Here is a 27,242-nt window from a genome sequence, read left to right as displayed (position 1 = left end):
AACTTTCGCGCAAATATTTGGATTTTGGGAAACCTTCGACTAAAAGAAAAGCAACAAGTGTTTCATAAAATCACGATATAACCTTTATATGTTTATTTTAGGGAAGATATCGGGTCTTTTAAATCTTTTAGTCAAAAGTGAAACTTGCATCACATTAAATCAGTAACGTGTCTATCATTGAATGTCGTTTTTACGCACATGTATTTTACGCAGAAACAAATAATTATCCAGGTTTTGTGCAGAAACAAAACAATAAAATCTTCCGGCCCTCAATGACATCAGCCCTGAGGCAGGCGCAGACACGAGATCATTGTCCAGATAGCGCCATTATCGTGTGCGCTCTTCATCCTGCGCGTCGGACACGCGGCTGCGGGCTAAGGTCAAGTTGAAAGTCGTTGTCCGAGCAAAAGAAAAGAGTCCTAAACGACGGAACGAATAAAATGTGTAAAATGGTCCCGTCCTCCTTCACGCGTCAGATTTAAAAACGACTCATCAGATCGACGCTAAACTGAGCCTGAAAACAGATTATCACCATAAAACGCGGCCGGCTGTTTTTCAAACCAACGAAAGTCATCTTCAGGAGACAAGAACAAAGAAAAGAGTTTCAAACTCAGATTTTGTGCCACGTGACTTTATTTAAACTCCACACCGCTGAGCCCGACGAATGTATACAGCTCCCCAAATAAAGTTGAGCACCTTTTATATTTCAATAGAGTTTTCCCACCTTTTGAGGCTGTAAATCTTTATGGCCCAAGTTGTAGGCAATAACGTTCGGAAGCCTGGCTTTGAGGAGAAGAAATAAAAGGCATAAAGTTTTTTGTCTGGCTTCGCTTTTTTTATTCTAATCAAACGCAATTAACGACCTCAAATCGGATTTTCATTTCTAGCTCTAAAACAATCTATATTTAAACAGAAGATGGAATAAAGACGCACTTTTCTCTAACTTCATGCAGCTCGTGATAAAAAATAAGAACCATAAACGTGGTTATAAAAATATTCACTTTACATCACATTTAATCAATCAATACTATTATACTATATTATATTATATTACATTACATTACAGGCACAAATACTGAACGTTAAAATACTTTTATTTCATATTTACATAAACAATCACATTAAAAACAATCGTTTATTTTTATTACTTATTTAGAAATATCATTCCATGTTCAGTTGTTCAGGAATCACCTCAGAAATTAAACCAACGCACAGTTTCCTGATTTTACCACAAACTGCAAAAACCACCGAAACACCCTGAAAATAATCCGATATATGATGAAATCAAAACTGTAGCCATGTTGGAGATTAATTATTTTATGGATATCGAACTTTTAGAACCAGAGAACCATGAATGATACTGACTCTCCCTTTCTACATGGTGAGTTGGGCTATAACGAATATTTGCCACGTGCCTTCAGGGAAGAGAACGAGCCCTTTGGCTGTAACTGGGTGCATTTACATTGTAAATATTCATGAATGCACATGTTGCTGTAAAACAAATAAAGTTATTAATTTACTCAGTTGATGAGCTTAAATCAACATTTAAACACAAAAAGAAAAGCATCCCCATTTAAAATAAAGGCAATAGCTAAACATCTAGTTCTTAATTAATAATAGATGCATTATTCTCTCAATACGCTGTTTTCCTAGGGTTTGGGACGTTTTTTCACGTATTAAACTGCATCTTCATTTTCCTTCATTTAACCAGCACACAGAATAAACGTGTGGGTGAGTTTGTTCCAACAGCAGAAAAACGAACCAACACCTCGGCCACAGAGGACCACACTGTTGTTGTCTGTCTTATTTCTGCAGACAAAGCCCTAAGAAGTAAAAATAAGATTTTAACGCAATTTACCATCTAATTCCAGAACGTGACTCTCGTCTGGGAGAACAAACCGTGTTGATGCAAAAGTCAACAAGGCATTAAAACAACTTATGTTTGCAAATAAAAACCCACAATGGCTGCTGGGCGTAAAGCTGATTAAAAAGCGAAGCGGCTTCGAGTCGACATGTAGGCGATATAGAGGATGGTGTGTGTGTGTGTAGTGTGTGTGTCGCAGTCTGCTGGAGGCCTGAGACCAAAGTGCAGCTCTGTTTGCGGTACCTATCACAGATGACAGCACAGCTCTTTGCCTACAGTGCTTAATGGACTTTTTATGACTTCGTCTTGTGATCGCATGACCTGTGGCACCTTGGCCTCTCAGATCAGAAACATGCCGGCTCCTGCCGTGGAGGGGGAGGAAGAAGAGGGATGGAGCCCTAATTTGAAGTGGCCTGTATGAGTATTTAAAAATATTTAAATCTGCAAAGAAACACATAGTACAGATGTTACTCTGCAACCAGCGGTTTCCTCCAAACAGCAATTTAAATTGTTAAAAGATGCAAACACCTGATAGGTTCTCAGAGGGAGTCCTCGATCAACTCAGAGAAATTAGTTAAAGTCCCGTCAGTCATCGCCACACCTGGTGGAATTTCCTCTCATTTGACCCCTCCCTGTGGCGAGCTGCAGCAGCTGTGCCTGGGAACCATTTGGTTTAACCCCCAATCCAACCCCTTAAAGGTGCATTATGTAGAAATTAAGTCCTGTGGTAAAACCTGGTTACTGCAACCACCTTAAACAACTCCAGAGCTTCTTGCTGGCCGTCATCAAATGACAATTGTCGGCGCTGCAGCATCAACTTTCAGGAGACACGGCACCCCCGCACTCACTGAGGGTAAACAGTTACGTCCCTCCTTCCTTTGTTCTGGAAGAAAAACGGACAACCCCTGCAGCCAGCTGGATATGAAACGTGTTTCAGTATACCCTTCCTTTCCAAATGGTTGGAACAAGAGACTCTTTTGGGATTTTCTGTTAAACTCTTACTATATTGTTACATACTGCACCTTTAAAGCTGAGTGTCAAGCAGAGAGTCACTTAGTCACACACCATTTCTAGTCCATGACCCAACCAGGATTTGAACCCTGATCTCTCAGGCTCAGGGCAGACACTCTACCACTAGGCCACTGAGACAGCATTGAGAATGGAAAATTTAGCTAGGGATATTCCAAGGATTAGCTCCGTATTGATTTAGCAGACGCTTTTATCCAAAGTAATGTACATTTAACCTAACATACATGCTTTTGGTCTGTGGGAGGAAACCAACACACTGAGAACACAAAGTCTGCAGCAGGGTTTCAAACTTGGAACCTTTTTGCTGCGAGGCAACAGTGCTACTGCATCACTGTGTGCCCAAAATACACAAAACAATACAAACAGCAGCACGTAACAACAGAAAAGAAGGACAGAACAAAACAAAGGAAGGCAGACAGTTATTTTTTGATATAATCTAGTTTATTGTCTTCATTTCTGACTGAATGTGACAGAAAAAAAACACAATGTCAAAAAACTAATGACAACAGGAGTGACACACAGAACGGAAGAAAGGATAAATTATGAACCACATTTGTAGCTGATAACAGTTTATGTAATTGCCCTCTGTGACCATTCGCTTATTCAGTAAAACTCAAAGGAGAGTCTCCTGATAAAAGGAAGACTTAAATGTAAAACATCATTTCCAATAAGTGTTCACATTCACTCAGACGGTGCCAACCTTCTTAACAACATCTGATGGAAAATAACAGAAAAGTCTGTGTGTGTGTGTGTGTGTGCGCGCACGCACTCTAGAACCATGCCATGTTAGGCACATGGCGAGGGTGATGGATGGGGTGGAGGCTAACACTACTGACCCTCCTCCTCACGCAGGAACTGGAACACGGAGGAGAAATCTTTACTGGCGTAACCGCGAGCGCACATCATACGATAGATCTGATGGGCTAAGGAGCCCAGGGGGACAGGAGTCTTTGTGTTGGTGGCCGTGTTCTGAGCAAGCCCCAAGTCCTTAAAGAGAAAAGAACATGTTAATTAAATCCCGACCCCCCCCCCCCTACACACACACACACACACACACACACACACACACACACACACACACACACACACACACACACACACACTTTTTAAGGGTTATGAACCAAACTGAAACTCTCCAGTCCTTCTCATGCTTGATAAAAAAAAACTGACAGATTGTTCTGAAACTGTTTAAAAATGACTAATAGAATTTTACTTCATGGCAAAAACACATTTTTGTATATAAAAGAGTGATTTTACTCCTTACTGTGTAATCTCAACCTTTCTCAACACACCTTAGCCATTAGCTGAGTTCCAAACCCTCCTTGGTAGTTATTCCCAGACGGGACTCCTTCCATGACACCTGGCACCGGGTTGTAGGTGTCGCTGGACCAACAGCGACCCGAGCTCATGTTCAGAATTTGGGCCAAAAGTTTGGGATCAAGACCAAGTCTGTAAATAAAAGTCCTCTTAGGGATGATCTTGTGGCAACTTGAGGTACTTTTTTATTCATTCCATGCCAAACGTTCGTTACCTGATGCCCAAGTTCATCGTCTCTGACGTCCCGATCATCCCGATAGCTAAAAGCATGTTGTTACAAATCTTAGCAGCCTACGAGATAAGGAAAAAAATTTGATCTCAAGTTCTTACAATAAATAACCAACTTTCTTACAGACTTACTTAACAATAACTAAAACAAAACAAACAGTTTTCCACCTGCCCAGTTCCAACTTGACCACAGTAAACCACGTTAGCGCCCATGCAGCTGAGAAGCTCTTTGGCTGCAGTAAATTCCTCCTCCACTCCTCCGACCATGAACGTCAGCTTACCCGAAGTGGCAGCACCCACACCTAAAAACATGTTCACGCACAATCAGGTAAATACAAATAACACAGAGTTAGCCATCTTTTATACAGAGCTGCCAAAAACCGTCAAGTCTAATAGAGGATATTAAATCATTACTCCAATAAAACTCATTAGAAAAGAATGAAAAGGTCCATTAAGAACAAAGCTTGTTCTTTATTCCCCAAACTTCTGAATGCACCTGATTTACAAGAACAAAGTAAATAGGCAGCAAGAATGTTGCTAAATAATAGAAAGTGTTTTTTATTTCACACATTAATGCAAAGTAAAAATGTTTTATTAATTAAAAATGCTCTTTCAGCATCATTTCACGCAGAAATAAAGCAATGAGTCATGAGGCAGATGCGGGTGTCATCGTATTAAAACCAAACACTACCAGTTTAGCTTGTTCTCACAGCGGCTCGTGTAGGAACAGCTGGTTCTGGTTCGGGTTCATACAGGGTTAAAGCTTGGCACTACACAATAACCAGGTGCAGGACATATGGGTGCCAAGCAGTAAACCATCAGTCTTATAATTAATCCCCGAGTTTACAGGAAGGCAGTGGAGGAGGGTGTTACACGTTTCCCCTTCCATAATCCTCGTAGGCAGTCTGCCCCCCCGGCTAAAAGGCCTCATTTGATTTTTTTTAAAGCAACAAGGAAAAATGCTGAAGATTCAGTTTGTCAGAATGGTAATAGACCTGCATTTGAGATGGCGCTAAAACGGAGGCGTTGGAATTGCCACCGACTGTTTTCTGGTTTAGAACGGCGAGGTTTGGTGGGTGCGTTCAAGTTAAAGAACAATGGAGGTAGACTCCATCTTGAATGTGCTGTTGACAGTATTGGGACAGTTGCTTTATTCAGTAATTAGTTATAGTCACTAATTATTTCTTGAAAAAAGAAACCGCATTGCAATATTATCAGAGTGACTAATGACCAAGAAAAGTAAAAACTGTATTATTTTTTAAATTAAATTATACAAGAAAATATGAATCCCTTCTTCCCAGAACTTACTACATTTACTAGAAATGAGTAAACAGATGAGCCTGTTTTAGGAAGTACTAGTCAGCTGGAGGGGAAAGTAGCTTCAGGCATCAGGATTTATTACTTCCTGGTATTCTGACATCTCGCCTCTGATTGGATAACAGCAATGGGACTCCACCACCGACTCCATTAGCTTTCCAACAGTGATGTTTTATCTCCACAAATAACACCCGTGTTAGGCATCTTACACTGAAAAGGTAATCCGTTATAGTTAAAAAATTTTATTTTTCCAAAAAGTAATTCAGTTAGTAACTCAGTTACCAGACTGTAACTAGTCACCTAGCAAAGTAACCGTGACTACTTTATGTTCCATTCTTTCATATTTATCATGTCAAAGGCTGTTTTAACTGCAGGTCCATGCGGTCATCCTGCTACATTCAGAAGAGGTTTTCCAAACCCCGCCCACCCTCTCTGGACCGACGGAGATACAGTAATCCCTCGCTACTTCGCGGTTCGTTCATCGCTGATTCGCTGCTTCGCGGATTTTTTCTTTGGAGCATTTTTCAGGGGGAATTCGCAGATTTGCGGTATTTTTCACTGATTCGCGGTATTTTTCTATGCGAAATATCAAGAAATTCTTGTTTTTTTTCATCAATTTCATCATAAAATGCACTTTTTGTAATAAAACTAAAAAAAACCAAGTAAAAAATTTTTTTTCTTGAGTTTTACCCACAAAAAGAAAATGTGATCATACGATAAATCAATAGGGAGCGTGGTTTCACAGACGCGGAAGTGATAGCGTCGGTGAAACGCCGGCTGACCTAGGAAACCCCCGAGCGTTCGAGCGTCAACGAAGTGACACGGAAATGCCGGGCTTTCCAGAAGTAAGTAAGATAACTTACTATGAGCTGATAGTTCTTTGGATTGATCGGTAGGTTGGAAACTCTGATCATGAATCTGAAGAAACGATGACTGAGTGGTGAGCTGGAAAGGCGACTTCCGTTTTTAGCCGCGGTTTGTGACGTAGGTGCGACGTGGAGGGAATCCCCACGAGGGGCATGCTGGGAGTCCCTACTTCGCGGATTTTCACCTATCGCGGCCAGGTCTGGAACGCATCTACTGCGATAAACGAGGGATTACTGTATTCCAGGGCTGAATTATCGTTCCTGCCCATTCACTTCAGAGACAGTAGCTATTTCATACAGTGGCTCAGTTCCAAAACCAAGTGAAAGTGAATCAAACTCAGCAACTGAGACATATTTGAATTCCTCTAGTAACGCCACAGAGCATCATTAACACTTCAGAGGGATTTTTTTTTTCTGTAATTGTTATCTCGTTAATAGAGAAAAACAGAGATTTTTATTTCTGTGGCTGAATACGTAATGTAGGATGAACATTTCAGATATAAGAAAAGTTCTTGCAGTAAGAATTTCCTCATGGATATTTGGAGTGTTCATTTCTATTGGGAACAACAGGATTACAGACATCTGGAGTAGACAACCAGATACTTTTTAAATAGGCCACCGTAGGTTTTTAGAGACAGCTCAAACTTCTATCCTAATAGTACAGTTGTTAGTATTGATTTCCTTAATTATAATTTCTATAATAACAACATAGCTGCTGATGTCTTCATTTGCAAGTTTGACTGATAAGAATACAATTAGTACCAGGATAAATTAAATTAATGCCACGTAAAACAATTGTTGGTTAAATGTTAAAACGGCTTGCCACAGAGATGCTTGTTCCCAGCATGTCCTGTTTTCACTCACGTCCTCACTCACGTTCTGAAGTGCTGTTTGGTCCCCAGCAATATTTACAGGTCCATCACAATAATTTAATAATTCACCCTGTTCTCATAGCGATTGGAAGAACGTGTGTGTGTGTGTGTGAGAGAGAGAGTGTGTGTGTGCATCAAACACGTATGAATGTTCATTCTAGCTGTTTTTTATCGGCTTGGGATAGGATGGGGGAGTCCGAGTCCCTCAGTCCAGCTTGTCCAAGTTTAGTGTGCAACCAACACGTCGCTACTGCGGCGGTCTCGAAGCCTGGCGGTGCTGCTGTGCTTTATTCAACTACATTATAGTAACGCGCCACTTTACACGCCCAGAAACGGTAACGGTGATGCAACAATGGGAAAAGTAATTAACCTAGCAATTATCTAAAAAGGATCGCCATTACTGACAACACTGCCGGTGAGTCTGCTGACCGTGCACGGACGGGGAAGTTTGGGGCTTCCAGGAATGAGAACAAATCCTTGCAACATGAGGTGTTGTTGGTGGATGACTGGCACAACAATTGGCCTCAGGCTCTCATCACGGTATCTCTGTGCATTTAAAATGCCATCAATAAAATATACCTGTGCTGTCCATGATTTTTCATGCAGTCCAATAAATGCGATACAGGGTTTTAGGGCCGATATCCGATATCAACATCGGAACGGGACATCCCTAGCCACAACTGCCCTGGGGAGCACAGACGATGTGAGGCTGCAGAGAATTGGCACCACTTGTCCTTCTGACCACCACAAGCAGGCAAGGTGGAATAGTGTTTTGCCTGAGGGCACAACAACTGCAACATTTTAACCTGCAACCCACTGGTTAAAAGGCTATCGTAGCAGAAACTTAGGATAAGATCTGCAGAATGAAAGGAATTATTTATTTACAGCAGTAACGCTGTGAAAACAACATGAAAAAAATACATGTTGAGATCCTTTATTTATTCATATAATAATTCATGATAAACTTGAAGAAGTTTGGTTATTTCATCATTAGACCACCACCTCAGCGCAACACAGTAAATCACCATTTGTCATGTTCTGTGTCCTTGTGGTCCCCAGCCCCCTCCAGGTTCCCCTCATGTTTCTCCTAAGTCCCCTTCAGACAGGCCATGAAAAACGGAAATGTTCAGGACTCTGTCTGTAAGACCTTTGTGTCTGAATACAAACATCCGGATAACGTTTTCCGTAATTAAACCGGACGACACCCCTAGTAACAGGTCCGGAATTGTTACGGACAAGGTGGCTGCTTCAGACTGGTGAGGTCGAGTTCCGGACAGGGAGGAGGGGGAGGAGGAGGGGACCGGGGGACGCTGTGCGCACCTAGATAGCTCGCTCCTGTAGCATGAGGCGAACCATGGCAGCTCGCCTCCTACGGTACCGCCTAGACGCGCGACGGAGCGCTTCACACCGCTTCAGTGATTCCTTTAACCATTGAGCTTCATCATCCAGGTCTCGTATGCATTTTCGTGTGCGCAGAGTTATGCTTAACATAAGGCCTGCTCGCTGTTTCTCGTTCGAGGTGTCGTACTCGCGGGGACCGGGCTTTCTTAGTCCTAGCACCGTCACTCTGGAACCAGTTGCCACCCTCAGTTAGGCTGTCCCCATCTCTGCCAGTCTTTTAAGAGTCGCCTAAAAACCCACCTCCTCCGCTTGGCGTTTCCTGAACGTGTTTGAATTTGGCCCTCTTTAATGTTGATTTTATTTCCCTGTTTTCATTGGTTTGCTCTATCCCTTGTTTTACCCTTTGTCTTCTACTAGAATGTTTTACCTTTTTTTGTAATTTGAACAGCTTTTATTTTCGATTTATTCACCATATTTCAATTTGTCATGTAATATGTTCAGCGCCTTGGGCTACCCGACAGGGTTGCGGAAGGCGCTACAGTTGTGGTCAGAAGTTTACATACACTTGTAAAAATTATAATATAATGGCTCTACTGAGTGTCCCGTTATTTCTAAAACTCTGATTATTCTCTGATAGAGTGATTGGAACAGATACTTCTTTGTCACAAAAAACATTCATGAAGTTTGGTTCTTTAATGTCTTTATTATGGGTTAACAGAGAAAAGTGATCACATTTGCTGGGTCACAAATATACATACAGCAACAAGAACTAGCAATTTTGGTGACTTAGAAACGTGTCAATGAACTGAGCTTCATAGCATGGCCTCTTAACTTCTTGTGAGTGATTATGAGTGACTACAGCTGGTGACTTCTCTTAAGCCAGGTAAATAGGGCTCATTGGATACAAACGCCCACAAACGCTACAATGGGAAAGTCAAAGGAGCTCAGCATGGATCTGAAAAAGCAAATTATTGACTTGAACAAGTCAGGAAAGTCACTTGGGGCCATTTCAAAGCAGCTGCAGGTTCCAAGAGCAACAGTGCAAACAATTGTTTGTAAGTATAAGGTGCATGGCACTGTTTCATCACTGCCAAGATCAGGAAGAAAACGCAAGCTATCACCTGCTGCTGAGAGAAAATTGGTCAGGAGGGTAAAGAGTGAACCAAGAATCACCAAAAAGCTGATCTGCCAAGAATTAGAAGCTGCTGGAACACAGGTGTCATTGTCCACAGTCAAACGTGTTTTGCATCTCCATGGACTGAGAGGTTGCCGTGCAAGAAGGAAGCCCTTGCTCCAAAAGCGGCACCTTAAGGCTCGACTGAAGTTTGCTGCTGATCACATGGACAAAGATAAGACCTTCTGGAGGAAAGTTCTATGGTCAGACGAAACGAAAATCAAGCTTTTTGGCCACAATGCCCAGCAATATGTTTGGAGGAGAAAAGGTGAGGCCTTTAACCCCAAGAACACCATGCCTACAGTCAAGCATGGTGGTGGGAATATTATGCTGTGGGGCTGTTTTGCTGCCAATGGAACTGGTGCTTTACAGAGAGTAAATGGGATAATGAAGAAGGAGGATTACCTTCACATTCTTCAACATAACCTCAAATCATCAGCACGAAGGTTGGGTCTTGGGCGCAGTTGGGTGTTCCAACAGGACAATGACCCCAAACACACATCAAAAGTGGTAAAGGAATGGCTAAATCAGGCTAGAACAAGGGTTTTAGAATGGCCTTCCCAAAGTCCTGACTTAAACCCCATTGAAAACATGTGGACAGTGCTGAAGAAACAAGTCCATGTCAGAAAGCCATCAAATTTAACTGAACTTCACCAATTCTGTCAAGAGGAGTGGTCAAAGATTCAACCAGAAGCTTGCCAGAAGCTTGTGGATGGCTACCAAAAGTGCCTAATTGAAGTGAAAATGGCTAAGGGACATGTAACCAAATATTAGCACTGCTGTATGTATATTTGTGACCCAGCAAATGTGATCACTTTTCTCTGTTAACCCATAATAAAGACATTAAAGAACCAAACTTCATTAATGTTTTTAGTGACAAAGAAGTATCTGTTCCAATCACTCTATCAGAGAAAAATCAGAGTTTTAGAAATAACGGGACACTCAGTAGAGCCATTATATTATATTTTTTACAAGTGTATGTAAACTTCTGACCACAACTGTATATAAATAAAGCTTTGATTGATTGATTGAAGTATTTGAACACCTTGCAATTTTGCAAGTTCTCCCACTTAGAAATCATGGAGGGGTCTGAAATTCACAAAGTAGGTGCATTCCCACTGTGAGACACAGAAATCACATTGTATGATTTGTAAAGAATTTATTTGTTTTGCACTGCTGCACATAAGTATTAGAACACCTGAGAAAATCAGTATTAATATTTGGTACAGAAGCCTTTGTTTGCAATTACAGAGATCAAACGTTTCCTGTAGTTCTTGACCAGGTTTGCACATACTGCAACAGGGATTTTGGCTCACTCCTCTGCACAGATCATCTCTAGATCTGTCAGGTTCTGGGGCTGGTGCCGAGCAACACGGAGTTTCAGCTCCCTCCAAAGATTTTCGATTGGATTTAGGTCTGGAGACTGGCTAGGCCACTCCAGAACTTTGATATGCTTCTTACGGAGCCACTCCTTGGTTATCCTGGCTGTCTGCTTCGTGTCATTGACATGTTGGAAGACCCAGCCACGACCCATCTTCAATGCTCTGACTGAGGGAAGGAGGTTGTTGCTCAAAATTTCACAACACATGGCCCCATTCATCCTCTCCTTAACACAGTGCAGTCGTCATATCCCCTTTGCAGAAAAGCACCCCAAAGCATGATGTTTCCACACAGACGGGCCTGGACATGCGATGACGTGAGCAGGGGAACCTTTCGTGCAATGCGTGATTTGAAACCATGACGGCATAGTGATCTACCAACGGTGACCTTTGAAACGGTGTTCCCAGCTCTCTTCAAGTCATTGACCAGCTCCTCCCGTGTAGTTCTGGGCTGATTCCTCACTTTTCTTATCATCAGTGATACCCCACGAGATGAGATCTTGCATGGAGCCCCAGTCCGAGGGAGACTGACAGTCGTCTTTAGCCTCTTCCATTTTCTGACAGTTGCTGCAACAGTTGATCTATTTTCACTAAGCTGCTTGGCAATTTCCCCATAGCCCTTTCCAGTTTTGTGGAGGTCCACAATTTTGTCTCTGGTTTCTTTTGACAGCTCCTTGGTCTTGCCCATGGTAGTAGTTGGAGTGTGACTGACTGTGGGGTGGATAGGTGTCTTTAAAGAGCTCAGACAGGTGCTACAAATTAAGATTACTAAGTGGAGTAGAGGTGGACTTCTTAAAGGCAGAGTAACAGGTCTTTGAGAGCCAGAATTCTTGCTGATTGCCAGGTGTTCAAATACTTATGTGCAGCAGTGCAAAACAAATAAATTCTTTATAAATCATACAATGTGATTTCCTGTTTTTTTTTTCTTCCATTCTGTCTCTCACAGTGGGAATGCACCTATGTGAATTTCAGACCCCTACATGATTTCTAAGTGGGAGAACTTACAAAATCGCAAGGTGTTCCAATACTTATGTTCCTCATTGTCTGTAGCTCTAGTTTGTTTTACCCAGCAGCCAGACCGACACATTATATTTCAGCTCATCTTAGACCAAGCAGTGTTATGGTAAACGCACAGAACTTCCCCCATTCTTCCATTCAAGCAAACTATTAGCAAACTAATGCAGCTGAGTGACTCAATAGTGAAGCAGCGTCAACAACGTCCCCTTTAAAAAATCCCTATCTAAGACTCTAACAAAAATAACAACAGGGAATAAGGCCACTAATTGGTGTTGGTTCAGCAAATTTTTAGGTTCAATAGAGCATTAGATACGCTTTATTTTATAGCTGTGCTTTTTCTGACGTTCTTAGGTAAGGTAGCAGCAAGCAAAAGCAATCAATACTGTGAATTCAGTGATTAAAATTAAACGAGTGGTATGAAATAACTAATAAGCATTCACGTTTTTCATGCTGTAGGCCTGTCGTTCGCTGAAGCCTTTGAGTCAGTGATTAACATGGAGCACGAGACAATAACTCATGGGTTTAAATGCCTTTACTGGCTGCTGAAACATGAAATGGCCCATCACACAAGTTATGCAGCATTGCTTGATCTTGTCAATTTATGTGGCTGTGACTATTTCTCAAAGCTTCAGGTAAATTATTGAGTGCGTATTTTGTGGTGTGGACAGTTGTCAAAGACCGTTAAATTTTAAGTGTTATATGACTATATTTTTGTAGACTGACAGTATTTGGGCAATTGGACTTGTTTTTCTCTCTTTCAACAAGCTGAAGCTAGCAACTCAGGCTGGTGTTACCAGAGCCTCGGCTTAAGCTGGGCGTACACTGTGCGACTTTTTCACTCGCAGTGTTCAGCTTCAGCTCAAACTGTACGACTTCTTCGCAGGGCAGATCTCACGAGTCATGTGCTCACACTGCACGACCCAGTTCTCGCATGCGACCTGACTGCTCACACTGTACATCTGGTAGCGACACGTCGGCCCTAAAAATATGCTAAAAATAGCAGTTTTTACTCAACACGTCAGACTTTTTTGTCTTGTTTTGCCTGTTGTCCTTCGGGAGTGCTGCAGGAGGACACACAGGGATTTTTATGGGGGTTGGATGAGGAAAACGAAATAAAGAAAGTAAATCTGTGTTTTGTGATCAGTTTAATTTGACATGAACACGACAAACACTTGACAATCTTTGTGAGTAAAAAAAACGTGTAGAAACAAAAATGAACAACGTGTGTTATTAGGGAAATAGCGGGGAGCGGCGTTGATGCATGATTGCACATGCGCCGTGAGCGGTTCTGATACTTTTTGGGTCGCAGCCGCTCGCAGCGCCGCTTCAACAGTGCGATACCCTCACGAGGGACGAGCGAAATATTAAACACGCCAGAAGTCCGTGCGACCTCACGACTGCTGATCGGTAGCTGGTCACGTGGTGTTAATCGCCTCTCGTAACCCCCTGTACACTACACGACCGCTCGGCGCAAAACTCGCCCCGATGTCGTGGATTCTCGCACGACTGGAAAATCGACTCAAAAAAGTGAAAAAGTCGCACAGTGTACGCCCGGCTTTACTGTAGCTCTGCAGTAGCATCACAGCAACCAGCATTTAAATATTGCTGACGCTGAAGTGGGTACTTGGAACGTGTGGATTTCAGCAAGAGTGGCTACCATGTGACGCTCGGAAGAGATTATTTTCTTTTGGTGTTTTTACTTACTCAGAAAGATAATACATGTTCCCTCCCACTTTAGACAACTAGACCTTTTACTGCATGAAGATTATCTCAAACATTCATGGTAGAGGTTTTCTATTCAAAAGATTAAATGGTGAAACATAATATAGACTCAATGTAAAAAACAAAAACAAAAGGAAACTATTTACCTCCTGACACTGGTGCGTCCATAAAAACGGCTCCCAACTTCTCAGCAGCAGCAGCCATCTCTTTAGAAACAGCCGGGTCTATCGTACTGGAGTCAATAAGTAGGGAACCCTTCTTCACTTTCCTGTATAAATGTTTAAAGTTAGGTTGAATCTTTAAAAAGAGCAATAGATTTTATAGTACAAGTTTAAAAAAACAAACACAAATGTACTTGAGAATGCCACTGGGTCCGGTGTAGACATCTATGACATTAGGACTAGATGGAAGCATAGTGATAATACGGTCTGCTTTGTCTGCAACCTCTGCAGGATTGTCAACAATCTGCAAAAAATAAATAAACAAATAAATAAACACAAACACATCAGGTAGGAATGTTTTAGAAATATTAAAACCAGAAATGCATGCAAACAATCACCTGAGCGCCCAGTTCTTGGATCTCTTTGCAGGATTCTGGGAACACATCTGTTGCAATGACTGGATATCCATTCTTCAACAGATTTTTTGCCATTGGGTTTCCCATATTTCCCAAACCAACAAACCCAACCTGTGTCTTTGAGGCCATAGACCTTGTGGAAACTACAATATAATCACAGAATAGATGGATTTTAGGACATCATATTGAATATTTATTAAGATTGAAGATAAGACAGAAAGCTCATTAAAGCTGCAATGGCAAATCTGCACAACAAGATTACTTTTAAACACAAACACGAACACAGAACTCTCATCCCTACAGTTGGCTATCATCCCTAAGGCACACCCCCCTGATATGGTAATGCACATTGCCACAGTAAACAAAAGAGCTAAACACCAGTTGCAGTTTTGTTTTGACTGTTGAAACGTCTTTCTGTTTTCTGTTACTTCAAATGGCATTTTTCTTTTTGAGACGATTGTAGTTTGTCCTAAAGGTGAAGTGGTAGCAAACGGCTGTTTCCAGGAGACACCAGCTGTGTTCTGTTGCAAAATGTGCGAGCCGGTAATGAGTGGAGAACCTGCTAACCTGTGTTTACAGAAGCAGGTCTTTGGGCTGCCTTGCACCCTTAAGCGGAGGCCTACAGCCGTGCTGTGTCATAAAGTAGTTCCAAGTATAAAAAGGCACCTTGTGATTTTCACTTGCAGTCAGTCTGATTATGTAGGTCACCAAGCAGAACTGGGATCACTACTGAGTGATTTTAAGGACTTTTTTTTTTTACTCACAGTGCTAGTTGGATCCACTCAGTTACTGTGTTTTATGCTAAGCTAAGTTAAGCCTGGCAGATTTGGCCTTGGGGGGGGGGCACACGTTCCGCTGATGTGTCTCACCAGTATCAGCTGATGGAGGGCTCTAATTTCGTTGCGCCGTTTGTGTCAGTGGACACGGTAGGGGCGAGGAGGGGGGCAGGGCATGACGCTTAGCCTGGCGACAGTTCTCCTTCTCCCCTTAAACGTTGTGCGTGGAATGGTGCTGGTTCTCTCTGTAGCCCTTTTTACAGACATGATGTGCCAGCAAATCAGCATAATATTACCGCAATGGTGTGTCTTATAAACTATATTGAAATTGAAACTAAACTCAGGCCATAAGTTTTCCTTTTTGAACAGAATCAGCTGAGATGGCAAACTGGAGCAATGAAGCGCTTCCGGAGCTTCACTCCATTAGAGCTGGAGGTCAGATCACCAGAGAGTGCATGGGGACTGTGGGTGACGGGACACCTTTAGGAGCGGCTTGTTAAACAACCTTCGTTGAGTGTGCCTTTGATCTTAATAAAACAAGTTATGTCCAAGACAAACGTAAGTGTGTAGCAGCACAGAGACCACCCCTATACCCCATTTATGCCGTTATTGTGTAATTCTTTGTAAAAAGGACTCATTTGCACTACATTACAGCTAGGGTCTGACCACTTGCAACCTAACGCTCCCTGATGCAGCAATGGTGTTGCGGGAAAATTGCCAGCATTGTTTCATGAAAATGGCTTGTGGTAGCCTTGCTGGTTTGGGGAATTTCTGCTCCTTCCCCTCGGGTTGTTGGCCTTGATCCAACTGCATGTGATTGCTGGATTGAAAGCTGGAAGGCATTTACAGGTCCTTTTCAAAAAATTAGCATATTATGATAAAGTTCATTATTGTCTGTAATGTACTGATAAACATTAGACTTTCATATATTTTAGATTCATTACACACAACAGAAGTAGTTCAAGCCTTTTATTGTTTCTAATATTGATGATTTTGGCATACAGCTCATGAAAACCCAAAATTCCTATCTCAAAAAATTAGCATATCATGAACAGGTTCTCTAAACGAGCTATTAACCTCATCATCTGAATCAACTAATTAACTCTAAACACCTGCAAACGATTCCTGAGGCTTTTAAAAACTCCCAGTCTGGTTCATTACTCAAAACCGCAATCAAGGGTAAGACTGCCGACCACTGCTGTCCAGAAGGCCATCATTGACATCCTCAAGCAAGAGGGTAAGACACAGAAAGAAATTTCTGAATGAATAGGCTGTTCCCAGAGTGCTGTATCAAGGCACCTCAGTGGGAAGTCAGTGGGAAGGAAAAAGTGTGGCAGAAAACGCTGCACAACCAGAAGAGGTGACCGGACCCTGAGGAAGATTGTGGAGAAGGACCGATTCCAGACCTTGGGGGACCTGCGGAAGCAGTGGACTGAGTCTGGAGTAAAACATCCAGAGTCTCCGTGTACAGGCGTGTGCAGAAAATAGGCTACAGGTGCAGCATTCCCCAGGTCAAGCCACTTTTGAACCAGAAACAGCGGCAGAAGCGCCTGACCTGGGCTACAGAGAAGCAGCACTGGACTGTTGCTCAGTGGTCCAAAGTACCTTTTTCAGATGAAAGCAAATTTAGCATGTCAATCAGAAATCAAAGTGCCAGAGTCTGGAGGAAGACTGGGCAGAGGGAAATGCCAAAATGCCTGAAGTCCAGTGTCAAGTACCCACAGTCAGTGATGGTCTGGGGTGCCATGGCAGCTGCTGGTGTTGGTCCACTGTGTTTTATCAAGGGCAGGGTCAGCAGCTAGCTATCAGGAGACTTTGGAGCACTTCATGCTTCCATCTGCTGAAAAGCTTTATGGAGATGAAGATTTCATTTTTCAGCACGACCTGGCACCTGCTCACAGTGCCTAAACCACTGGTAAATGGTTTACTGACCATGGTATTACTGTGCTCAACTGGCCTGCCAACTCTCCTGACCTGAACCCTGTAGAGAATCTGTGGGATATTGTGAAGAGAAAGTTGAGAGACGCAAGACCCAACACTCTGGATGAGCTTCAGGCCGCTATCGAAGCATCCTGGGCCTCCATAACACCTCAGCAGTGCCACAGGCTGATTGCCTCCATGCCACGCCGCATTGAAGCAGTCATTTCTGCAAAAGGATTCCCGACCTTTTTTTTAGCTTCAGCAAATACGGAGAGTGCATTGAATGAAATATTAAATAAAGAGTTAAGAACAGTCGAGCAGTGGATAACTGCTAACAAACTATTGTTTAATGCAGGAAAACTAAATGCATGGTAGTTGGCTCCAAACATACTTTACAGACTATGCCAAAGTTACATTTAACTCTGAGTAACAATGTAATGGAACAACTAGAAGAAGTAAAATTACTGGGAGAAATAGTTGATTGTAAGTTATCATGGACAAGCCAGATTAATTATGTTTTACAGAAAATGGGGAGAGGTACGGGCATAATTAAATTTTGTTGCAAATATATACCACAATGCTTACCTTAAAAGCCTTGTTCAATTGTTAGTGCTTTTTTGTGTAGATCAAGCATCTGTTATTTGGTCCAGTACAAGTGAAAATAATTTGCATAAGCTACAAGTAGCACAAAATAAAGCTGCTCGTATTGTTTTAGGCTGCCCTTACAGAACAAATGTGGGAACTATGCATGAAAAACTTGCTTGGCTCAATGTGAAGAGTAGATTGAAGTATTTCTTGGTAACAATTATGAGGAAAATTATAATTACAAAACATCAAAAATTATATATAGCAAATTATTGTTTTCTCAGATAATCATACTTATAATACACGACAGATAAATGAGATGAAAGGTGTTTTACCACGCAGTAGAACAAATCTAATTCAACGATCATTTCACCTTAAAGCTATGATTGCATGGAATGCACCTAGATTTTTAATATTTGAAAGTAATAACATTTCTTTTCAGAAGAAAGAGAAAATGTTTTTGTTTATACACTTAATTGTATAGTGACTATGAACTCTGTAACGAAGGATTGGGTATCTGGGTTTGAGGTTGACTACTGGATATCGATGGACTATGATACGAAACAATGGACATGAGGTCACCATTCTGTTGTATTTTATTTTCAATATTTATTGATAAATACATAAACATTGGTGTGATAAACTCCTTTCCCGATATTAGTTTATATATGTAATTGTGTTCTAGATATGGGATTTCATCTTGAGCTACTGGGATTATGTGAATTAGGGATGTGTGTGTGAGTGTGTGTGTGTGCAGGTATTATCTTATTATGCAAACATTGTATGAAAATGTACGAGACCCCAGGAAGACTAGCATCTGCATTTAGGCAGAAGCTAATGAGGATCTCAATAAAATAAAATGAAACGAAACCAAGTATTGAGTGCATAACTGAACATAATTATTTGAAGGTTGACTTTTTTTGCATTAAAAACACTTTTCTTTTATTGGTCGGATGAAATATGCTAATTTTTAGAGATAGGAATTTTGGGTTTTCATGAGCTGTACGCCAAAATCATCAATATTAGAAACAATAAAAGGCTTGAACTACTTCAGTTGTGTGTAATGAATCTAATATAGATGAAAGTCTAATGTTTATCAGTACTAGGGATGCTCCGATCAGGTTTTAATCTGCCGATCACCAATACCGATCAGCCAAGAAGCCGATCATGGCCGATCAGCCGATTACCGATACCAATTACATAGATTGGCTGTAAATTGTTCATTTAGCTATGGTGAGTTCTAATGCATGTGTTACATATTAATTCAGAAAAAACATAGTTTTACTTCACTTCAAATTATGTAATATCAGTAACAATTTATAAGAAATTGAAAACATTAAGGCTCTCTTTAGGCTACAAATAGTGCAAAAAAAGAGTCAATATCTCACATCACCGCCTAAATCAAATTAAGTAACCAAGGATACATTCAGATACATCCAGTGAGCTGTAAAGCTCAGCATTGACACAGGACTGACATCTGAGCTCCAAATGTCACTTGTGAAACTCACAGAGGATGAGACGCTTTCTTTAAGGAGTCCCTCGATGAAAGAATACACTGTCTGGTGGAGCTCTGGAAGGGCTACGTCGGCAAAATATTTACGTCCCGGTAGCACGTAGCGAGGTTCCAAGTGGGTTAGTAGTCGGCGGAATCCGACGTCTTCCACAACTGAAAAAGGCTGGTCATCTAGTCCAATAAACTCGATGATTTTACGGGTAATTTGCTTAGCCTTTTGACTGTCACGCTCATATGGGCGAGTGTTTCCAAGCGTCGGCTGCGTTAGCTGCCGTCTGACTGTGGCTGCATTAGCTGGCTTCTTTTCATTGTCTGCGGTGAGCCTCAAAAACTCACCATGCTCCGCCAAGTGTTTAGTCTTTAAATGTCGGATCAAATTCGTTGTGTTGAATTTTTTTGAAGTGCCTCCTCCGCGGGGTATGTTTTCGTTGCAAGTATTGCAAGACGCAAACTTAATATCACTCTCGCACACCGTAAAGAAGTTCCACACGGCAGACATGTTTGTCTTTGCGGGCTTGCCGCCCGCCACGAGCATGCACACTAAGCGGGGAGAAGCGGAAGGGTGAACTACCGGCCGGGAAGAGTAAGCGCCAGTGCCAGATCGGAAATGAAAGGCAGTGATCGGCGATCACAGATCACAAACTTTTGCAGGAAAATCGGCCGATAATTATCTGTGGCCGATCAATCGGAGCACCCCTAATCAGTACATTACAGACAATAATGAACTTCATCACAATATGCTAATTTTTTGAGAAGGACCTGTACAGCTGTGGCGGTGTGCGCAAAGATGTGTGCAGAGAAGGACAGGAGTGACACAGCAGACATGGTTGATGCGTTAGGCATGGTAGAAGCATGTGAGAAAAGAAAACTGCAGCAAATGACATCAGAGACTCTTCATTTGTTCATAGGAATCAGACGATGAGCTAGAGATAGATGTCTCAAATGTTCCACAGGCACTTTCATTTAATTATATATTTATAATTAATGTAAAATCATTTAAATCCTACCTTAGGTGGCTCATATCATCCACAATATTAACAGTAATTATTTCTTGTCCAGAGGAAAAAAAATCTATCATGTTTTGCTAAATTCATGATGATGCATCCTGGTCAGGATTACACTCCCGCTAATTGTGCATCACAACTCTCTGTAGCTGTTTCCTGAAATCGCTGGGGAAGGGTCTGGCTTACAAAAAGCTCCGGTCGGCAGCCACGGTGACAAAGCTTGCTAAAACACACAAATGTCCCTAAATAACAAAACCCACAATGCTAAATGCAAAGTTTAGAGCTGAATATTGACCCAGAGGTTCCCTGATTGGGCAAACGCGTGGCTAATGCTAGTGGCTAGCCACTATAATTGAGTATAGTGTGCTTTTTCAAAGATTCATAATCATTTATGTCCGCATCAGTTATTAGATTATTTTCTACCAAGCACCCCAGCTAAACAAACCAACCAACTGCCTTAAACTTGCCTTGATTGGTTCATTGGAGTGACTGTGGTCCCGCCAGAAGCAAACTAGCAAACACTTGGCTGAGAAAAAACTAACTGTGCCCGTAGACGTGTCCAGAAATAACAGCACAAATGCAAATGGACAGTTCTATGATCTCCAAGCTTTGGTAGATCGTCATCACTTCATAATCCTTAACAATCCGATATCGTCAGATCGGACGGCCTTAACTAAAATAGCTGTCAGTACTACAGTGTCTCCTTCTCCCCCGCAGCCGTACAGGCAACACCACTATGACACGTTGCATTGTTGATGCATTTGGGCTACTATAGATACTAAGGTTGGACATCATTTGAATTTAAACGATTTCGGTTTTGATTCAAATTCCTCATTTTGATTACGATTCCCATTGATGTCTAATTCTGATTCTTTCTAGAGGCAGGATCCAAAAACTTTAGATGTTTTAAATGAGCTAGCCAACCATAGGTCTTACTTGATGAAATAACCTGAACTGAATTTTAATTCTAACATCACTTTAATTTAGAAAAACACTTGTTTTAAAGAAAGGAAAAAAATACTTGCAGCACAGTCAGTGTGTTTGTTTCAGACCACAACCAAAGTCTGGGAACTGAAAATGCCTCTAGGATGAGAAGCAAAATGTTTTCAACATAACCAGAAAAGTCCAGCTGTTTTCAGCTAAAACTCTCAGGTGGATCACGTCTAGGATGACTGAGAATCTACACCAACATGCTACAGCAACAATTAAGTCAAAAGACAAACTCAAACTTAAAAACTCACCTCACCCCACACGGAGTTTGTTCTTTTCAAACTGGTACTACACTCACTGGCAACTTTATTGGGTACACCTTTCTAGTACCGGGTTGGATCCCCTTTTACCTTCAGAACTGCCTTAATCCTTCGTGGCGTAGACTCAACAAGAGATTTTGTTCCATATTGACATGATAACATCATGCAGTTGTTGCAGATTTTACATCTTCACATCCATGAAGTGAATCTCCCGTTCTACCGCATCCCAAAGGTGCTCTATTGGACTGAGATCTGGTGACTGTGGAGGCCATTTGAGTACAGTGAACTCATTGTCATGTTCAAGAAACCAGTCTGAGATGATTTGAGCTTTATGATATGACACATTATTCTGCTGGAAGTAGCCATCAGAAGATGGGTGCTACATGGTCGGCAACAATACTCAGGTAGGCTGTGGCATTACAACGATGACCAATTAGTACTAAAGGTAGTTTTCCAGGAGCACTACTCAGAGTAACTTGGAGTGGGGCAGATTGGCCCGACCACAGTTTCCAAGGGCACGGTTTGGTATTTTCCCTCTACTTTCTCCCCAGTTTTGTGTCCCTGCTCTGTTGAGGTACCTGGTAAAGCTGAGTTGGACTGGCATCTAGGGCTGCAACAAACGATTATTTGGATAATCGATTAATCGGATGGGGTCTCGACACGATTAATCGATTAATCGGATTACATGTGGAAATTTTAAAAAACTGCTAGGGAAACGTTATTTCTCTCCTTCCTTCACTTTATTAAACACATAACATTATTAGAAAACAGTTCAATAACAGAAAAACAACATGCTATCACCTAAATTGTCTTACAGCTTCAAATAAGTTGCATTGCAATGCAAAAATGTTAGCATATCAACATGCTCCTGACTCAGACTGGCTCGCTTCTTTGAGGCTATATTGCCAGCAGCAGAAAACAGACGCTCAGATGGAGTTGAGGTCCCTGGGATGGACAAGTAGGACCTTGCTAGCCTGGCCAACATGGGATATATGTCTTGGTTCTCTTTCCACCACTTCAATGGACTTTCTTCTTTTGCAAGGTTCTTTTCTCCAAAGTAACTGTTGACCTCATTCCTCACTCGAACATTCTCATCATCACTAGTTTCCACTTGCCCTGGACTGTCTTCATCACTATCAGAGTCAAGGAGTGAGTCAAGAAGAGTTCCTGGTGTTGATTTAGAAGCTGCATCACTGGTAGATGTGGTCCTGCTACTGCTTCGCTGCTGCATATCCACCTCCCTTCTCTCTTTAAATGCCATTGCTTGGATTTTGCCCTGGACATCAAAGATTTCCTGTGGTGACAGAAACTTCAGTCTCCTGAACCTTGGGTCAAGGGCTGCTGCAAGAACTACTGTGTTTGGTGCAGTGTCTGAAAAAGATGTTTCAAACTTCCATCGCTCTTGCAGCTGCTCCACAGTCGTAAGCTTGAAAGCCTGCAGTGCAGCTGACTGAAAATCTGCACTCAGAGTGGACCTCAACAGCCCCTTCACCAGTGGAGGTATAGCAGATATAGTGGTGTATGTCTGCCCGCTCATAAAGACAGTGGCACATTCAAAAGGCTTAAGAGCCTCCGAAAGCTCCTCAAGCAAGCTCCACTGGTCTGGTTTCAGGTCCAGATACTTTTTGTCCTTGTGTGTGACCGAGCTGTCAGACAGTGTTGCTGTCACGGGCCACCTTTGTTCAAGCAGTCTGGTGATCATATAAAATGTGCTGTTCCACCGTGTGCTTACATCTTGGACTAGGTTGTGCTCAGGTGTGGCCATTTGTTTCTGTTTTTCTTTAAGCTTTGTGGTGGCAAGCTCACTTCTCTTAAAGTGTTCAACCAGACATCTTGCCGCCCTAACAGCTTTATCGATAGCTTGATTCTTCAAAGCAGAGTTTATCACAAGTTGTAAGGTATGGCCAGTACAACTGACAGAGGACCACCCATGTTTCTCCTCCAGGATGTTTGCTGCAGCCACAACATTGGCACCATTATCATGCACTAGAGCAATGATTTTGTTGAGAGGAATGTCAAATCGGGTTACTGCCTCCTCTAACCACTCTGCAATGTTGGATGCAGTGTGTCTGTCCTGCAGTGGTTTGGTGGTGAGGCAGATTGACTGCATTTCCCAGTCTTCTGTGATGTAGTGACATGTAATTCCAAGGTACGCTTCAGTGGCAATGCTGGTCCAGACATCAGCTGTAAGAGCAAGCTTGCTGCTTGTTGATTTAACTACAGTCATAATCTTTTGCAATGTGTCCACATATTTTCTCTCCATGAGTTTGGTGAAATGGGTCCTGGATGGGAGGGTATAACCAGGATTCAAGGTATGGACCATGGCGATAAAACCATCATCCTCCACCATTGAGAGAGGCCTCATGTCAGTCACCAGCATATTCAAGATGCTATTTGTGATGACAGCTGCATGTTGAGGTGTGCATGATTTGCTTGACAATAACAAGCTGCTCAGTGTTTGTTGTTTTGCCCTGGAGATCATAAAGAATAAAGTCAGCCTATTATGACACAACATGAACTTTTAGCACAGCAAGTGAGAAAGTGTTGATTCCACCCAGCCCCTTCCATGTGTACCATGTGGTTCGCCAGACAACACCTCTTTCTGCCTCATTTTTCAAAAAATGAAAAACCAGAAATGAAGCCTGCAGAATACTTTGGAAGGGGATGAGCAAGGGAGGATGAGGTGTATAGACAGAGACCCTAAGCTACACCTATCTGTGACCTAAAATGCTTGGTCCAAGTTAAACAGCTTAAGGGCAATTCTCATCTGTTTTGTTTGATCTCATCTGTAGACATTTATTATAATTGGGGATGTCAAACGACTAATTTTTAAATGTAATCAAACAGGTTGTGAATTAATCAAAATTAATCATTATTTCCAAAAATGACTGAAAAAATACCAAATAAACAAAAGTAAATGAATGCCATCCTCCTTGTGATGATGCCCTGGGCAACTGCCATAAAGTCACATCAAGAAATGCTGCTGATCATTCCAATGATCCCAAATAGACTCACATTGTCATGAACTCCTCCTCCTGACCTCCTCCGTGGGCCTGGAGGGTGCTGCACTCCATCTCCCAGCATCCCCGTCACCGACGCAACACGGTGACGTCATCCCGCTGAACCTATTTAAGAACCTCTCACAGCTGAGCCGGCACTCAGTCATCATCTAACGATAGACGCCAACCCATTCTAAGAACTAAAAACACTAAAACCATACGGGAAGAGAACTTCTCACGCTGCCACATAACAGTCACCATTCAACACCAGTCTCTACGCGCCTGGGTCTCATAGCCACAAATACATTAACCAGTATATAACTGCGCTCTCACACAACACGCCTGCAGCAACAGTTAGGACTCCTCCCTCCCTTTTAAAAGCGTTTTCGCTTCTGAGGATTGTGGTTGTAAAACCACATGCTAGTAGTCTGGCCCCAGTGTGATCAAATCAACCGGTTTCTGCGGGAATGTGACGGCGGAACCGGTTCGCAGCAGCGCGAGTCTACGGGAAGATTCCCCTCCACCCCGTTTTTTTAATAAGCGTCGCGCTTACGATTTTATAGACTTTTTTTTACGAGCTTAGGGCTTGTCTATCCTGTGTAATAATCCGGGGCTTGGGTGAATCACTTTTGAAAAGTTTTTAACTTACCCGGACATAGAGCTCTCTCCCTCCTCGCAGATGATTCCCACATGCTTCCGTTTCAGATGCTGCATCATTACCGTAGTACTGCCGTGCCATGCCAAGTCTGATTTACAAACGTTGCAGGTAACGCAAGTCTTCGCCTGATTTAACAGAAAATGCTCCCAAACTTTAGAAGTTTTAACTTTTTTGGGTCTCGCTGCTTCTGCCATTTTCCTTTCCAAACACCTGCCGGCTCTCCCTGGCGCTGATCTGGCTTGCTCCGGTCCGGTCTGCAACGGCGGGCGGGCCGGGGGTGGTGGGGTGGGGCGCGCTTGGGAAGAGTTGTGCGACACAACGAATCGATGACGCCATTCGTTGCCAACGCTTTTAATAATCGATTTTAATCGAATTTATCGATTCGTTGTTGCAGCCCTACTGGCATCATGACTCTGCTTGCTGATTAGCTAGGGGCGGAATCAATGGTTGCTTTGGAGTTTTCTGTCTCTGCTTCATTGCCTGCAGCCATTTCCTGGTTCAGTGTCTGACTTAAAACCATAAAACTGAGCAAAATGTCCAGCACCACCACCATTTTTGTGCCGAACTTTGTTTCTGTGGAGCATACAGATTAATTCACACAGTTTACTGATCACCTCGTTCTATTTTTGTCATGAGTAAAAATTACCCCCAGCCTGAACCGTTGATAAAAGACAGGATAGATCCATGTATCCATGTTGTTGCCAAATTCTGACGTACCATCCGAATGTCGCTGCAGAAATTCAGACTCATCAGACCAGGCAACATTTTTCCAGTCTTCTATTGTCCAACTTTGGTGACCCTGTGCGAAATGTAGCCTCTGTTCTTAGCTGACAGGAGTGGCACCAGGTGTGGTCTTCCATCTGCCTCAAGGTTGGACATGTTGTGCTTTCAGAGATGCTCTTCTGCATACCTTGGTTGTAACGAGTGGCTACTTCAGTTACTGAACCAGTTTGGCCATTCTGCTCTGACCTCTGGCATCTGTCATTTTTGCCCACAGAAATATCGCTCACTGGATGTTTTCCCTTTTTCAGACCATTCTCTGTAAACCCAAGAGATGGTTGTGCATGACAATCCCAGAAGATCAGCAGTTTCTGAAAAACTCAGACCAGTCCGTTTGGCACCAACAAACATGCCACGTTCAAAATCACACAAGATGTTTTTCCAGGAACATTACTCAGAGCGACGCGGACGATGCAACTTGGCACGGCCACTGCTCCAAAGGGCACTGTTCAGTATTTTCCCTCTACGTTCTCCCCTACTTTTAGTCCCTGCTACATTGAAGTACCTGGCAAGGCTGAGTCGAGCCGGCATCGTGATTCTGGCTGCTGATTGGCTAGGGGGCGGAGTCAGTGGTTGCTCCAGAGTTTTTTTCATTATGTTTCACTGCCTGCAGCCATTTCCTGGTTCAGAGTTTGACATAAAGCCATAAAACTGAGCAAAATGTCCAGCAACACACAAAGTTGTGTTTCTGTGGAGCACACAAGTTACCTTACACTGTTTACTGATCCCCTCATGCTATTTTTCACAAGAACAAACTCAGGAATCTTTCTTTGCTTCACTGTTCTGGTGCTGAGAATATCACTAATGCGGATCAAAGGAGATACACAGGTGAATTATTTGGAGATTTATTATTTGGAGACTACATTTACTGCAGCTGGCAGAGGCAGAGATTGTTTCTATTGATACACGGAATTTACAGAATCATTTTAAATGTTAATAGGGGAAGACTGCAGGAGGGAGCGGTAAAATACAGGGGGTCCCCAGCAAAAACAAGAAACTTTACGAGTCTGATGAAACCCGCTGGTTTTCCATCAGGCAGTCACGGGGCAGCTCC

The 27,242-nt window shown here is 42.4% G+C and overlaps 1 protein-coding gene across 1 annotated transcript in view; it reads right to left on the bottom strand.

Annotated features, from left to right (window-relative positions):
* Positions 1 to 3,312: 3,312 nt before the first annotated feature.
* hibadhb (3-hydroxyisobutyrate dehydrogenase b) overlaps positions 3,313 to 27,242 on the bottom strand; it is a 50,536-nt gene continuing 26,606 nt past the window's right edge. The window contains exons 2-8 of the mRNA XM_070546400.1: positions 14,686 to 14,846; positions 14,482 to 14,591; positions 14,273 to 14,394; positions 4,607 to 4,740; positions 4,425 to 4,501; positions 4,186 to 4,342; positions 3,313 to 3,880 (exon numbers count right to left, since the gene is read on the bottom strand). Coding sequence (XP_070402501.1) covers positions 3,722 to 3,880; positions 4,186 to 4,342; positions 4,425 to 4,501; positions 4,607 to 4,740; positions 14,273 to 14,394; positions 14,482 to 14,591; positions 14,686 to 14,846 — 920 coding nt within the window. The 3' untranslated portion in view covers positions 3,313 to 3,721. The remainder of the gene's footprint in view (positions 3,881 to 4,185; positions 4,343 to 4,424; positions 4,502 to 4,606; positions 4,741 to 14,272; positions 14,395 to 14,481; positions 14,592 to 14,685; positions 14,847 to 27,242) is intronic.

This window comes from Nothobranchius furzeri, chromosome 17 (assembly GCF_043380555.1).
Source record: "Nothobranchius furzeri strain GRZ-AD chromosome 17, NfurGRZ-RIMD1, whole genome shotgun sequence".
Taxonomy (NCBI): Eukaryota; Metazoa; Chordata; class Actinopteri; order Cyprinodontiformes; family Nothobranchiidae; genus Nothobranchius; species Nothobranchius furzeri.
The sequence above is the reverse complement of the archived record's forward strand: the minus strand, read 5'-3'. Positions and strand labels throughout refer to the sequence as shown.